The sequence below is a fragment of the Camelus bactrianus genome, chromosome 10 (assembly GCF_048773025.1).
Source record: "Camelus bactrianus isolate YW-2024 breed Bactrian camel chromosome 10, ASM4877302v1, whole genome shotgun sequence".
NCBI lineage: Eukaryota > Metazoa > Chordata > Mammalia > Artiodactyla > Camelidae > Camelus > Camelus bactrianus.
Window position 1 is genome coordinate 2,277,780 of NC_133548.1, and position 16,292 is coordinate 2,294,071.

The following is a 16,292-nucleotide window of genomic DNA, read 5'->3' on the forward strand; positions in this document are numbered from 1 at the left end:
GTGTCTGCTTCGCTCGCTCCGGGACTGCGCCGCCGTGGCCGCCAATAACGCCGCCTCCCATTGGCTGAGCCTCTGACCCCGCCCTCCACGAGCAAACTGGGCTGCGATTGGGGGGGCATGGCGCAAGTCAACTACGCTTCGGCGCCGATGGTGACGACCAATCAGAGGCCGCAGAGGAGGCGCCAAGCTGAGCCCGGCAGAGACCCGCGGGCCGCATGCAAACAGGAGGGTGTGACGTCTGGGGGGGCGCGCGTCCGCGTTCTTTCAGTCTCTTTAAGGGCCGGGGGCGCGCGGAAGCCACGTGGAGGGCGCCTGCGGCAGCCCACCCCCCAACCCCCTCCGTCGCACCGCCTTCCCACCCCCCAACCCAGGCCTGTGCTGTGCATTCCTCACCCCGCCCCACCCCGGCCAGTGCAGCCCCCCCACTCCCGACTCGGGCTCACCCCATCTCCTCCTGCGCGGTCCCCCTCCCCAGGCCCCGTAGGACTGGGTGCCATCTCCTTGCCCAGTCACCCCCCCGCGCCCCCTAGTTCCTCTGGTTGAGTTCCACCGCCAGGAGCGCGCGCGCTGACCCCACCGACCTCCGGCGACCCCATCGCCTGGGCCTCTCCCCTCAAATTCCTGGGCTGTTCCTGCCTGCAGGGCTTGACACGCGGGGTCCCGTCTTCCTCACCCACCCCCACCCCATCCCGCACACTCACGTGCTCTTTTGGACAGCGCCCAGGCCTTGCCTCCCCAGTCTCTCAGCCTGGCTTCAGCTTGGCAGAGCCACTGGCCGGAAGGGCAGGGGGTGCTGGGCCTCATCTGAGTTCCTAGAAAAGCATTAATCTAAAAACTGCATGAGTAAAATGACAATTTGGTTGGAAACCCATATTCCCCAGGCCTGGTCTGAGAGAGTTTATTTCTATGCACTATCTTCAGTTACGGAAGGGTCTTTGATTATTTCTGTCCGTTTCTTCAGAAATTTTACTTTCTTTGAGTGGCGTCTGAAACACTCTTAACTTTCAGCAAGTTCCTGTTCTATGGTGTTGGGGGATGGGAGGAGTTTGAAACCATCCCGAGGCTCCTGTTAGGGACATAAGGTCTGTTACAAACCACAGGGTGGCCAGCAGGTGCCTGGCTGTGACCCTCACAGCTGAGACTGGCCTCTGCCCGCATCTGTATTGGGAGCATGTGTGTGTCATTCCTGTTTGCTTTACTTGGATCTTTCCTGTAATGACTTTGCTTTGCTTTTGGCGAGGTTGGGGCAGAGCTGGAGGGTGGAGGGGGAACATAAGCTACTCCAAAAATAGGAACCCCAGCATTTTCAAGTTTGGAGGTCTTTCCTCCGCCTGGTTAATAAAGTCTCAAACCCTCAGAGGCCACTGGATCTCGTCCTGCCTGGATGCTGGGGGGTGGTGCAGGTGGCATCGAGCTGGTGGAGTCCTCTCCGGAGCCGGCCACCATGCCAGCGGTAGTTAGGTGGCCTGGTGGGCTGGTAGCTGGGTCTGGTCCTTGGTGGAATGGCTGTGGTGGTGTGGCTGTTTCCCGGGTCACTTTAGTGAGTTGGTGGGGAGGTGGGTGACATCGTCCAAAGACCTTCTGTCTATGACAATACTGAGAATGCTGTTTTGATTTCTTGCCACAGCAAAGGAACACAAACAGTGGGGCTTAGAAAACAGCAGCATTGTGTTCTCTCAGGGTTCTGGAAGCTAGGAGGCAGAAATCGAGACGCCACAGGGCTGGGCTCCCTTCAAAGGCTCCAGGGGAGGACTCTCTGCCTATGCCAGCTTCTTGGGGCTCCAGGCCGTCTTGGGTTTGTGGCTGTTCTCACCCCAGTCCCTGCCTGATCTTCACATAGCCTTCTCTGTGTCTCCACGTGTCCTCTGCTTAGAAAGACACTCCAGTCCCTGCACTAGGGCCCACCCTAATGGCCTCATCTTAACTTTATCACATCTGCAAATCCCCTGTTTCTGACCATCAAGTGCACAGGTTCTGGGAGTAGGGGTTGAACCTGTAACTGGGAGGCTGCCATTCGGGCCACAGCACCTTGAGGCGGTGCCCTGGCCGTTGCCTCGACCCATGGGCTGTGCACAAGAGAGCAGGGGTAAAGGGACGGGTGTTCCTGGGTGGAACCACCGGAGCCAGAGCCCTGCTCTACCCAATTCTAGCTGGGTGGCCTTGGCTGAGAAGCTGGCACCTGCTTTGTGGGACTGGGGAGAGTTGGATCAGCACTGGGTAAGTGGCCAGTTTGGTGTGGGTCTGTTCTGGTTGCCGCAGCTGCCTGGCAAGGGCCAGGGACTAAGTGCCTGGGGACACGACACGTGGCGAGGGGGAAGGCTCTGCCCTTTAGTCCCTGCGCAGAAAATCCTGTCTGGTAAGCCGCTGGGCCTGCGTTGCCCCAGGTGACATCTGGTCCACCACAGCCAAAGGCCCTGATGCTCAGGGTGGCCTGTGCAGCCACCTCGGAGCCAGCACACTGAGTCCAGGGCCACTCTGGGCTGCCCTTTGACAGGCCAGAAGGGCCAAACTTTGGGGCCTGCTTGTGGCGCAGACACTACCTGGAGAAAGCAGGCAGGGCCCGGGATGGTAGAGCCCTCCTGTCCACACCCCTGGCCTGCCACTCTGGGGCTCATGTAGGTTTGGGAGAAGGCCCCTTTTGGGGGTTTGTGAGTGATAGCAAGATCCTGTCTGCCCACATTTTCCTTTGTGGGCTCCTACCTGTCGTTTAGGTCCAGCTGGAAGTACTCTCCTCGGAGGGCCCTTCTTTGAACACCCCTACTGCCACCTACCCCTGCCTTATTTCCACCACAGCACTATCGCCAGCTTTCTTGAAGTATGTTCACTCAATCAGGAGCAAGTCTGTCCCCTCTACTAGAAGAAAAAGTAGCAGGAAGGCTTCCAGGAGGAAGTGGTGCTCCAGATACCTGAGAACTGTAGGAGAGGGCGGAGCGCGTGCGGAGGCAGGAGGTGGGCAGCACAGGGCATTCCAGGACCTACAGACAGCTGGGGGGGTGGGGGGCTGCAGGGAGCTCCTGGCAGATGTCCGGGCACACATTTGCATGACAGAGATTTCAGGGCGGGGGAGAGGGGGTGATGCCTCAGCCAGGCTGCACTCCGTGGCCTCACCTGCAAGGAGGAGTGATGGGAGGGTGTTGCCAGCAGGGTGCCAGGCTCAGAGTGATGCCAGCAATGCCACCCCATGCCCTCTGCCTGGGTCAGACGTTTCCCCAGACCTCGGGCACTGAGTCTGATTCCCCAACAGAAAGGGGAATAGGAATGCCCTGCAGTTGTCCTCATGCGGAACGGCTCTTTGAAACCTGCGAAATGTCCCTCTGTGTCTATTGTGAAATTAGGCAACGTTCCTCGCCTGCCTGCACTGTGACTATATTTTCTGCCCCCCACCCATTATAGTCACATATGGGTTTATTTAAATAAAGCACTAAGTCATATTAAATGTGTTGAAGAGGCCAAAGTTCAGGGATGGATATCTGCTGGTTCCTGGGGCTGTCACAAGGAGGTACCAAAAATGGCAGAGCTTCAACAACAGAAAGGTGTTCTTTCCCAGTTCTGGAAAGCCAAGCCTGAAGCTGAGGTGTGGGCAGGGTCCCCCTCCCTCCAGAGGCTCTAGGGGAGGGCCTTTCTGCCTCTTCCAGCTCCAGGGGCTCCAGGTGTCCCCGGGCTCGTGGCCACAGCACTACAGCCTCTGTCCTCACGTGGCCTCTCCCTGGGTCTGTGTCTCCCCTTTTACAGATACAAGTCATTTGGATTTAGGGCTCACCCTACTCCAGGGCGACCTCTCCTTCTTTTTTTTTGGAGGGGGAAGGTAATTAGGTTTATCTATTTACTTACTTTACTGGAGGTCCTGGGGCTTGAACCCAGGACCTCATGCATGCTAAGCGTGAGCTCTGTAACTGAGCCCCACCCACCCAGCCAGTGCGACCGCTTCTTAGCCTGACTACATTTGCAAAGACACTGTCTCCAACAGGCTCGCACTGTGGAGTTCTGGGTGAATGTGAGTTTTGGGGGGACACTACTGAACTCAATAGAGCAAGGCAACTGCGAGACGCCCACCCTCCAGCAGCAGCCCCACTGGCTGCCTGGGCTCCCTGTCCCTGGCTTTAGAAACCAGCTCCCAGCATCTGGGGCCTTGTGTCTGAAGACACCACCCCCACCCTGGACCATAGGCTTCTGGAGGCTTCCCAAAAGCCGGGAGCGAAGGTGGTTTCCATGTCACACGGATGCCTGGAAGGTGGGAACACACTCCCATCTCTCCCCTCAGGACACCTTCATCTGACAAACACCCAAGCTTTGCTGACACCAGAGCCTAGTATTGGAGACTCTTGTTCCGCGGACACAGTCCTTCCTGACTATCCCCCGACGGCAGAAGCACTAGCAAATGGATCTCCACTGGGCCAGTCCCTCCTTAGCCAGGAGGGTCCCTGCTCTTCATAGGCTGAGGCCCCTTGTGCCCTTGGCTTGAGGTCACAGCCAGTCCTCTGTCCATCTGCACCCTCCACACTGTCCACCAGCACACTGGCGAGCTCTGCTGCTCTGCAGCCTTCTGTAGCTCCCTGCTGCCACTGGTGAACCCAGAACGGGGCAGGCGGGCCAGGCGCCAGTGGTTTGTTTAGAAGTCCCCAGATGATTCTAAGTATTACCAGGGCCGGGAAGCACTGGCCAGCTCATGGCTTTCTTTTCCCCACCATCGTCACACTGACCCCAGTGAGCTCTGAGAACATGCACATCTGTCAACAGCCCCTCTGCACAGGTCCCCAGCCTGGCTCTGCCTCCGGCCTTGGGGAGCTCAGGGGGTTACCCTCCCGGGGCGGCCCTGCCCTTGGATCCTGCTCCTTGGCCGCCTCAGCCTCATTGGCCACCCCAAGACTGAGCTCAGGAGGATGGGCACCTGATCTTGCTTCCCACCTGGAGAGTGTGCCTCATCTCGGCGCCACAGAATAGTGGCAATGCCTCGGCCTGGCAATGCCTCGCGTGGACACCACGGTCCCATCCCCAGAGGAGGAAACGGGAACATGGGCTGCACGACCCCTCCAGACCCCGCCCAACACCCAGCGCTCAGAAATGGCTGGACCACCTCCAACCTTCCCCTCACCTCTTGGAGGCTCTGCTGGATGAACAACCCCTGGGGCTGGTAGAAGAGGGGGAGCACCACGCCCCGGAAGCACTCCCAAGACTCCCCAACAGGGCAGTGGCACCCAGGTCACGATGCACTAATAAAACAGACACGTGGAGACGTGAAGGAGGAAGCAGATCTCCTGGTGTATCGGCATCAGAAATACCCACCACGTAGTCCGTGCGAGGAGAGAGCCGCACAACGCGGTGTATCTGTAGGCTCACACCCTCGGGAGGAAGGAGTCCGGGGGGCTGTTCCCCAACTGTTACAGGCTCTCTGAGACGGCCTTAAAGGGACACTAGGTTCCTACTTTGTAAGGGTCATTTTCTGCATAATTTGATTTCTTAAGTAGTGAACTATGACTTTGTGTAACAGAAGCATGAAAGACTTCCCTTTGGGGAGAAGCAGAAAGACAATTCTGGCTCTTAGAACTGGAAAGAGTCTTCCTGCACACAAAAGAAACGCTTTTTACGGTGACTTAATATTTTACAAGTTAAAAAAAAGTTTCTGCCTCATCTTGTTCCAGAAGATTCTGCAGCAGCTTGTGAGGGTGCAAAGGCCAAATGCAGGGGGCCAGCGAGGATGCTCTGACCAGGTGGCCCCAGTCCGCCCCGTCCAGGCACCCTGGCAGAGGCCAGCCGCCCGCACACCGGTCCCCTGCAGCAGCGGGGCTGGGCTCCTGTCCGCAGTGAAGATGAGAGTGTTTCCTGGCGACATGTTTTAAAGAGCACTTGCTCGTGGGCAGTTTTGAACACAGGCGGGCAGACAGGATGACCTCGGAAAGACGCCGGTCACTGAGGTGTGACCGTGAGTACCTGCGTGATTTGTTTCATCAGTTCCCTTGGCTGAAGGACATTGAATTACAGGCCTCACATCACTTTGTCCCAAACTCAGGACATCTGTGGACACAACTGCCTGATCACACTGACAAAATGAACAAAAATTCCTTAGCTTCACACCACACCCAGTCCATGTGCTGATTTCCCTAAACGTCTTTGTGGCCACTTTGCTCAGACCAATCACGGTTCGTACATGGGACATGGTGGTTTTCTTTCTCGAGTCTCTCCTGTCCCGTCCGTCTGATCCTCCCCCCAGACAGGACTCCGTGAAGGTGCCAGCTCAGGGGTCCCGAGGAGGGCCTTGCCTTCTAGATGGCTCCATTTGCTCCCTGCGGCATCCTCTGCCTGTGCCTCCACCCCCAGTACGTCCCGTGAACAGGAAGGGAAATGGACAGCCTCCTCCTTTCAGTGGGGCCCCTGAGCAGAGGCCTGGGTGTCACCCCAGGGGCTGGGGGACATGCAGGCCCCCCGGCCCCACCCAGACCCCAGTCACAGACCGCGTGGTAAGGAGGTCCCGGCGGCACCAGTCTAAAGGCTTCATTCAACACTGACTGCAGGTTTCTGATGGAAAGACTTCCCTGCGCAGGTGATGCTGGGGGCTCCCTGCAGGGGACACCTCATGCTCACGGCCCCTCTTTGGGGGATGCTGACACTGCGTACTGGTGGGGGAGGTGGGCACAGGCAGAGCTCAGCATTGTTAAGGTGACACGCCCACCTTTCCCAGTCCCGTGACCTACCAACCCCCCTCAAGGTGACGCTTTGGCATCGTGAGAACAGTCAGCTCCGACCAACTTCCACCGAGGGTCTCGGCACCACCGACGGCCCTGGCCTGCGGTGGGGCTGCAGCGTGGACGCTTTCTAATCATCCTGCTTCGTCCACTTCTACCAGCTGGCACTACTACCCCTTCGGTGGGGCCGCTGGTGGCCCTGAAATACAGTCCCTACAGAAGGAGAGATGCTGAATTCTGCCGTTATAAACAAGTTTCCAGACCAAGCGTCACCTCCGGTGGTGACAAGTTATTTCTTGGCCTTCGCCTTTAAGGGTACATACACATGCCTGGATTTCACTGACTCCCTCTTTTCAATGCTCAGTTGTCCCAGACTTGGCCAGGGGAAGCTCCTGAGGTTCTTCACTTTGAAATAATTGGAGGTTCCCAGGAGGCTGCCATAGAGACGTCCCTGCACCCCCCCCCCCCAGGTTCCCGATAGTCACATCCTGCCCAAGGTCAGCCCAGGAGACCAGCAGCAATGCTGTCCTGTGGCCGTGGGCGGAGACTCCTGCGGCCACCACTGCAGTCGACGGCGGGCTGTCCAGAACTGTCCCACTGCCATGAAGATACCCTTCTCCTGCTGTCCCTTCTAGTCAGCCTCCATCCCCACCCCTGGCCTCCCTAACCTGCTTTGCAATTTTGGCATCTCGAGAAAGTCATCTCCATGGAATCTCATGATCCAATGCCCTGGAGACCCGCCAGGCTGCTGTGTGTTACTGGCCTGACCCCCGTGTCCCTCTGACACTCCTCAGTCTGGGGAAGCTTCCCCTGGGGTGCCGGTGGCCTGTCCCCTGGTGCATTTGCTTCAGGCCTGACATCAGCCGCTTCTCCAAGGAGAGGGCTGGAACCCAGAAACCTGGAATCAGGCCCCCAGGGATGCTCGCAGTGTCCTGACAGCCCACGTTGCTTTCTCCGGCTCCTATTTAACAGCAGTGAGTTCCCTCAACTTCCTTGACGTTATCTTTGTGCTTTTCCTCTCGTTGAACTCTGCTGCTGACACAGGCGTGCAGGTCGGCTCCGCCCCACAGCTCGGGGTCGATGACACCACCACCAAGGTCCCACCGACAGCAAGGCAACTGAGCTGCGTCTGACTTCTGTCACTTCTGTGGCCTCAGAATACAACCCACAAACGATGTGCAGCAAAGTGGCAAGTCCTCAAATCAACCAAACGGGCCCTTTTCTCACCCACTTGGTTTGCAGTTTTGCGGCAGACGGCACTTTCTGCAACAGCTGTGACGCTCTGTCCAGCCCCTCGCTGCTCCCGCTGCAGGGAGGTGACTGCGGGTGGGCGCCGGGGCGGCCTCCACTCAGGGAAGACAGTGGGAGCCCCCGTGACCTCGGGGATTAGGCCCCAAAGGGCACGCAGTGCCCGTCTCTCCTGGATGCGTGGAAGCCGCTGAGCTGGAGGCCACGCCAAACAGCCCCAACCGCAAGCCTCCCACCCAGACCCCAGGCACCAGCGCGCAGACCCTCACAGGTGGACTGCGCCCTCGGGGGGCGGCCCTGACCGACAGCCGCTCAAGGGAACCCTGGCCACGGGAACCGCCAGCGGCAATAAGGTTGTTGTCGTGTCAGCCACTAAGCTCTGGGGTGGCCTGGTGGGCAGCGATAGTTAACTGGAATGGGTCTGTTCCACTTTGTTTTGGGGCCTTTTTAATTCCTGGTTAAATTATTTTTCTTTATACAAAACACTTACCGGGTTCAAAAGTTGGACACGTCAATACCCAGAGCCCAGCCTCAAGGTAGCCCCGAGTGCACCCAGTACCAGCCTGCAGCCTGGTTCCCAGCTGCCCCGCGGACAGATGCTTTGGCCCGCAGGGCCCTTGCGGACAGCTTCCCACAGGCGGGCTTCCAGGGGAGAAGGGTGAGCGCGCCCACCCCTGGACACGGCCACACTCCCTCTACGGGACTCCTGCCGCTTGGCGCCGCCACTATGGCTGCATGAGAACCAGACGGCGTCTCTGGCCCATCTCCCCGCACCGATGACTCATCACTTGTCTGCGTGGCTCCGACCTCGTGCCACGCTTCAGGTGAGCAGGTGCCGGCGCTGCTGACGCCCTCCTCAGGTAAGGACGGTCAAGCGCATTTGAGTTCAGGGGGTGATGCCTGGCCCAGGGAGTAGAAACAGGTGTGGGGGCGGTGAGGGCACGGTCCCCACGCTGGGACCTAGAGACACTGGCCGCCCTGCGGTGCTGAGACCCACCCCTCACCCGCGCAGATCCCGGGCTCGCTGCCAGGTGTGGCGGTCCCCAGCTGAGCCAGCCCTGCGGCAGCCTGGTGCGGCCTGGCCGGGAGACCCACTGCGCCGACTCAGCGGCAGGGGGCCGGCGGGCAGCCTTTGTGCAGGCGCCACGGCTGCCGCCCGCCGGAGCCTGTCTTTTTTCTGCTCGAATACCTCCAAATGCGCCCTCGCACCAGAGATTAGCCGATAGCAATCTGCACGGGGTCGGGGGATGTTCCCAGGCTGAAGCCCGTCGTGACCTGCTGACCAAGCACCCGGCGGCCCCCGCGAGTGCTGACCGAGCAGGCTGACGGCAGAGAGGGTGCCCGGCCTCGCGTTTGGTAGAATTTATTAGTGAGGTCTCAGGGCCGGGCGTGGCTCAGGTCTCTCTGGACAGAATTCTTAACTTAGGGCCCGAGGACCACTGCCCCCCAGAGCCGGGGCAGCCACCGGCGGGCAGAGGAAGCTGTCGTGCATTGACGGTCAGTCTGCCACCAGCCCCTGGTGTCACTGGGAGCTTCCATTCTGAACTGACTGCAGATACTCCTTGTGCAGCTTCTCCTGTACCTCGAAGAGCTTCTTCAGCTTCTTGGCCTGTCCCTTGCTCAGCTCCTTGCCTTCTGCGTCGTGGGTGGGCAGCCCCTGCAAGGCGGAGCACCAGCGGTCACGACTCCCCACGCCGCTCCGGGCCCAGCCTTCGGGAAGCAGCCAGCCTGGGGCCGCCTGCCTGCCGGCTCAAGGGGTGAGGGACGCTGTTCCCACCAGGGCCGACAGGGCTTCGTTCTGACTCGTACTCAAGAATCCCGGGGCAGCGAGCACATCTGTACCAGGGCACTTCTGGGCCACCTGGGACAATAGTCCCTGTAAATCCGTCACCCGGCCCAGGTGGTGACCTCCAGTGCAGAGCCCCTAGGCCACAGGGATGGCGGGGCAGGCCCCTAGGCACTGCAGGCTGCAGATGCTGGACCTACAACAGGCACCCACATCACCCTTCCTTTCTGAAAATCGCACCCTAGACAAGGAATCTCCTCCTCCAAGTTTGAAAACCCCCATCATGCCAATTAAGTGGCCTAGCATGTTCTGAAAAGATAAATGGGCATTCTTACGTTTTCATCAAATTTGGAGTATTTGTCAGTTTCTGACAAGAACATCTCGCTGGGTGGAATCTTCATCTTGGCCAGCTTTGCCGCCTGGAACACAGACGCGGGGTCATTGCTGCCGAGCTCACATCGGGCTCCACACCTGTGACCCTGTGTCAGCCCCCACCCCAGCCCCCAAATTCAGAGAGCAACAGGAAAGTTGGGGAGTCTCAGCCCGGCAGAGGGAAATTAAAGGAGGGACAGTGCAGGGGTGGGGAGGGTGTAGCTCAGTGGTAGAGGGTGTGTTCAGCATGCACGAGGTCCTGGGTTCCAACCCCAGCACCTCCAAAAAAAAAAAAAAGGATAAGGCAGCACTAACGTGGGCGTTTCCTGCGGGAACAGCAGGAAGGCTCCTCAATCACCATATTGCGAAAGCTACAGATCTGTCCCTGCCCAGGGCTCCCAGCCTCCCACGGGCTGGGGGAGGCAGAGAGCAGGCAGAGATCCAGGCTCCATGGGTGCAGGAGAGCCCCCACTCCCCGCGGCCGTGGGGTAGTTCCTGCTGCCCCCCACCCCGCCGCGGCCATGCGTTACTTCCTGCCCCCCCTCGCCCCCCGAAGCCGTGCATTACTTCCTGCTCCTGTCTTTTCCTGGCGGCATCCTCCTTCTTCCTCCTTTTTTCTTCTTCAGCCTGGGGAAGAGCAGACGCCCTGTGAGCCGGGTCCACAGAGGCCCTGGGGTGGGGGTAGAACAGGACAAGCCCCTGCCGTCCCCCAGTGCCCTGCCTGGGAGCTGGACTCTACCAGCCGCCCCCACAGCGGAGATGAGCCTGGTGCAGGCAGGGCCTCCAGGCGAGCACCTATCCACAAGGGCCTCTGGGAGCCCAGCCCTGCCCTGGACCTGGGGCAGGAGCAGACACCACTCAAGACCCTCTGCAGTACGACCAATACGACGAAGTGACCAGAGACCACTGGCCAGGCTCGGTGGGGGAAGCCTCTGTCAGGCGGGGGACCAGGGCAGCACAGTGAGGGCTGACCCTGCGTGGGTCCTGGGCGCCTGGGGAGGAAAGGAGGGAGGGCCGGCTGGAGGAGACAGCATGGACGCTGGGAGCCCGCTTCCCAGCAGGCAGGCAGCATCCAGACAGGGGCCAGGGCCCCAGAGACAGAGGAAGCTTCTGGCCTGGGTGCTGAGCTTCCCGTGAGAGGCTGCCTTGGAAGGTTCTGGCTCGAGCCACTGCATGGACAGACATGAGCCACTGACAGGAAGGAGGAACAGGTCTGGGGGGTTGAAAGACAAGTTCCCTCCTGGATGCCTTGGGTTTCAGGTGTTTCCTGTCAAGTGGAGCCCTCAGGTAGGCGGCTGGACACCGGAGTCTGGGCACAGGCCAGTTTGGGGCCAGAGAGAACTTGGGGGTCACAGGCACATGGGTGGCAGAGAAGCTGTGGGTCGGGGTGAGGTCACCCAGGGAGGGAAGGGGAGGCCAGAGAGGCGGAAGGTACGGCCAGTGCGTAAGGGACGCAGAGCAACGGCTCCAGAGAGCAGGGGTCAAGGGCAGGGCCACCCCAGGACGTGCTTGTCACCAAGAACCCAGCCAGAGCACTGACTAGAGCAGAAGGGGCGGAGCAGGGAGAGAGGAGGAGGGGCTGCATGGAGCTCGGGAAGTGGGAAGAAACATGCCAAGGACTTTTGCGTTTTCCCTTAGAGACAGGATGTGCTTCTCTGGCTAGGGGAGCGAGACACTGGGGGGGGGGCAGAAGGACAAACCACCAGAGTGACCAGGGCAGCCCGCTGGCCCTGGGGACGAGGCCGCAGTCCTGGGCACTTCCGCATGGAGAGCTGGTTGGAATGGGGGCCCCCAGCTGGGAAACGGGGTCACTGGAGGGAGGCGCTGTGGCGACTCCTTCCTCGAGGGCCTTGTGGCCAGTGAGGAACCGGGCAGAGGCACGTGGCAGGAGGGCTGCCCGCCTGCGCCGGAACCGAGCTGACCGCCGTGGCTTCACCCCCCGGGGCCAGCGCGTGCAGGTGGCAGAACCCTCGGGGGAGGGGAGCAGGGGCCCTGGTGGCAGGAGGCACCGCCAGCCTCACACGCTACAGAGCCCAAGGACAGGCAAGAGCCTGCCCTAGGGACATGACACCCACTGGGGTGACCAGATGGGATGGAAATGGTGGGGGGGGAGTGTGGCTGAGAAGGGCCCCAGCTCCTCGAAACCTCCCGCCTCTGACGAGTCATCAGTCTAACTCCGCCAGACCCGCACGGCACCCGCGCTCCTTACCCTTCCTGCCCGGGGAGCGCTCTTCCTGGTCCCTGGCCAACCCTTGTCCTGTCGGCTCTTCACCGAGCAGCTGTGAGGTCCCTTCCTGGTCCCCCTCTCCATGGGGGCTCCTCTCAAGGCCTTCCGGGCCTGCACCCCCACGAGCTGTGCCCAGCCGTCCCGACGGGTACTGTTGGGTTCCCGTCTCTCTTGTTCTACGGGACCCCGAGGTCCCTGGGAGCAGGGAAGGCTCCGATTCACGGAGCCCCTGGCTCAGTCGGTCCCAGAGGTGGCGTAACGCCTGAGGCGCGTGAGGCGTGGGTACCGGGGACGGTTGGAGGTGTGACTGTGACCCGTTCAACCCCCTTACGCTCTGGGCGCAGTTCTTTAAGAAGACGTCCTTCCTCAGAAGCTGGGGTTTTGTTAACAGAGTTGTCAAATAGTTACTTTTCTAGTTAATTCTTCCTTCTGACATTTATAAGTTCTGGCACTTTAGTAAGAGTATAAACACTGACTCTCAGAAGGTGAAGAAAATAAACGCCAGCGGCCTTTACGTTTCCAGGAAGTACCCCGCCCAGGTCATCTCTGTGTCACTCACCCTTCTCTTCTCTTCTCTCTCTCGCAGTAAGGCGTCTCTGTCCACCAACTTGACCACGGTGGGCAGTCCTGAAAAGCGACAGCCGAGAGATGAGGCCGAGCCTGGCCCGCCCCCCAGCCCCCAGGGCCCCCGCAGAGAAGTGGGGGGGCTTCCAACTGCTCACACAGCTCAGACCCTGACTGTCACGTGCGGGGGGCTTGCTGCTCATGACAGAAAGCCTAAAAGTCATAAAATGAGACGTGGTGTCTGCATGTTTAAAATTCAGTAATTTTCTGTGCAGTGAAAACCCTACCAGTCAAAAGACAAGCTGTGAAACTCGCAGACAATCCGCATGACACAGGCCGTCTCCCAAGGGACAGGTCATGAAAGAAGGTGGCCAGTGGCCTGACAGAAATGGGCATCAGGCAGTTAGGGGGCAGGAGTGGACGCCTGGACGCCTTTCAGACAGAGGAGGTGCTGGCGGTGACCCATGAGAAGACACACCCACAGGCCACCCGGGACCACAGCATCACGTAAAAGTTTCAATGTCCTCGGACCCACCCCGGGAGTTCTTCCTGTGGCCCTTGCAAAAACAACCATCCACCCGAGTGTCCTTCCCATGTCCCTGCCCGTCACATCCGGGGCTCCTTCTAATAGGCCCCCAGGAACGGCCGAGGACCCACCTTCGTGGTCTTCAAACCGCACTCCGAGCTCAGGCAGGATGTCGTCCCGCAGGGCATCACTGAGCTGCAGGACCTCGGGGACTGCGGACAGAGAAAGCGGTTCAGTCCATTGGGCACAAGGGTGCCTTGGACCCACAGATCCTGCGCCTCCCCGAGCCTCTGGACAGGCCGGCTGCTCCATTCACCACAGGAGGCGGGAGGACCCAAGGCATGGCCACTGCAGCCCCCAGGACCCCGTGGTCTGGGTGCTGCCTCAGGGCCCTGCTCAGGGCCAGCGCTCCTGCAGACGGACACGGACTGGCCCCTGGGCTCTGCGCAGGGACGGCCAGCTGGGCAGCAGGCCCAGGAAGCCAGGGTTCTGCTGCACAGAAACAAGATCCCTGGTCACTTGGGAGGGTATCCAGGAACGCCAAGCCCCAAGGTCCTGGCGCAGCAATCCTGAGAGGCAGCTGCGCCCCACAGTCCAGAACCAGGGACCCAAACCCACACGTGCTCTGAGCCTGAGCCCTGAGGTCACTTCATGCTGCAGCCAGGCACACCGAGCCCAGGGACCCACCGGCAAGAACAAGCACACAGCTGCAGTGGAGGGTGTGGCTCCCCAGGAAGAGATGGGTGTTTGGAAGTTGGAGTGGCTCCACAGCTGCCAGTATCTCTCACCGAGAGACCCCAGCCAAGTAGGGAATACGAAAGGGCCAGGGGCCTGGGGGATGGAGACCCACGCCCCGCCTTGGCGACACGTTGCCTCGCGCACTGGCGCTCCTGGCCAGGCCTTGCCCCACCCGAGGCGGGTGGCCGCCCAGAGTTGGGCTGGAAGGAGCAGAAGACCCAGGGAGCCAGGGAGGAAGTGTCGGCCTGGTTGGCCGCTGGCTCTGAAGTGACTAGTCCAGGAGAGATGACACACGTGAAGCGGACAAAGCGGGGGGCTGAAAGGACTGCTGGTGTGGCCTCTGGGCCGGGCGGCCCCTCAGGTGTGGACACTCGTAACCACTGTGTCAGTTTCTCTGCTGGTCCCAGAGGCAGAAGTCAACACCACTGACTCCCTCCTGACTTCGGGATGGTACCCAGGATGCCCGATGGCCAGACAGGCCCCGTCCTCAGGAAGCTGACCGACTTGGGAGGATGTGGCAGGGAGAGGCCAGCCCATCCACAGTTGGGAACAAGGGGTACGTGAGGGCTATACCCCAAGTCCACACACTTCTCCAGACACTCCAGCTCTGTGTGTCTGACCTCAGCATGAAGGAGCTGCAACTCTGGGGTAAGAACCGGGCCAGGAGGCGGGCAACCTGGGTGAGGCTGTGGCCTCTCGGACCGGCGGTCCCCTCTGTGACACAGGACACAGTGCCACCCCGACCGCAGCTAGAAGGAGAGTGAGACGCCGGTGAGGAAGCAGGCCACCCACCCCTTCCCAGCCGCAATGCTCTGGGGCCCGGGGACCCGGGACAAGGACCTCAGTAGCCCGGGTCTTAGGCCGGCTCTCCGTTTCCCAGCCCCCGGAGGCTGCTAGGCCCAATCGTCCCATCTGACCAAGCCCTCTGCTGGCCACGGCCTGCACCGAGCGTCCAGGTGGGGAGTCTGTGCAGGAGAAGCTCGGGTGGCTCAGGGGCAGGTGACGGCCATCTGACTCCAAAGCTCAGCAGGATCAAATCACGGAACAGACTTCTGTAAATTCCACGCTGGGAGCAATGCTGGCTCCTCCCCAGGATGCAGCTCCTGACTCTGCCTTTTTTTTGCAATAGGCTCACCCCATTCAACGTCAGGGCATCCTGATCCCCACCCTGGAAGCCTGATCCCAGGGGGCTCTGCACGCTGGCCCTGCCTCTCTTGAGGAACACGTGTCCCTGCAGAGGCTGTCCAGTCACCAGGTAACCTCTGCAAAGCAGGAACGAGGACACCTCCAGCTCTCGGCCTGCGGATACCCCAGAGAGCACAACCACATTCCCACAAACAGAAGGGCCCCCCCCAAGATGTCGACCCCTCACAGTGCCCTTGGGGGCCTGGCTGCCCCGCCTGGGCCTGGGGAGGGGGAAGGGCCTGGATCTCGTAAGCAAAGGCCAGAGGAGCTGCCCACCTCCCCACACGCCAGGGGGAGGACCGGCCCGAGGTGCCCAGCGCCCACGAGCCCGCGAGGGGCCGCAGCTCCCACACTCCCGGCCAGCGCACTGCTCACCTTTGTGCTCTCGGGCAATCCTCCGCACCCCTTCCCGGAACTCCGACAGCACCTGGAGGTATGGCATGACCGTGGACTCGAGCTGTGGGGAGAACGTTTGTTTGCTGGGAGAGAACAGCCCCCTCATGTTCACAGAGAAGAGTCCAGACACGCGGCTGGGCAGCACCTCTGCTGTGCCCAGTGACCACAGCATGGGCCTGCCCTTCCCGGACGCTCGGCCCCTAGACGCAGGGCGCCCGCACGTGGTGAGGAGGGGACAGAGAGGGAGCCTTCCTGTCTCCCAGCAGCTGAGGACCGGTTGCTCCCAGGGGCCACGTGGTCTCATGCAGACACACGGCTGTTAAGAGTCCGTCCTCGTGGTGACAACTGGTGTTCCCAGGAGGGACGACTTTCTGGGGTGTGACACCGGTCGTCCTGGGCTGGGGCCTGGCCTCCAGTGGGGCTGGCGCCGCAGAGCCTGGGTGTGGGGGAATCTGACCCAGGGCCACACACACTCGTTTACACACCAGTAAACTGTCCCCTCGGACTGTCTGCCACCCACACGCACACGCACACTCACGTCTGCTCGACGCTTAAACCACCTGCAGTGAC

General features: G+C 60.5%; 1 protein-coding gene across 4 annotated transcripts in view; it reads right to left on the reverse strand.

Moving 5' to 3' along the window:
• Window positions 1–9,275: 9,275 nt before the first annotated feature.
• The window catches only part of CARS1 (cysteinyl-tRNA synthetase 1), a 35,498-nt gene continuing 28,481 nt past the window's right edge, over window positions 9,276–16,292 (reverse strand). For 3 of the 4 annotated variants that reach the window (XM_074371494.1, XM_074371493.1, XM_074371497.1), the window contains 6 exons: window positions 15,702–15,783; window positions 13,535–13,615; window positions 12,873–12,940; window positions 10,654–10,713; window positions 10,050–10,133; window positions 9,276–9,585 (listed from right to left, as the gene is read on the reverse strand). In XM_074371494.1, the coding sequence (XP_074227595.1) occupies window positions 9,451–9,585; window positions 10,050–10,133; window positions 10,654–10,713; window positions 12,873–12,940; window positions 13,535–13,615; window positions 15,702–15,783 (510 nt within the window). In that variant the 3' untranslated portion in view covers window positions 9,276–9,450. The other variant, XM_074371496.1, reaches the window with a different exon arrangement.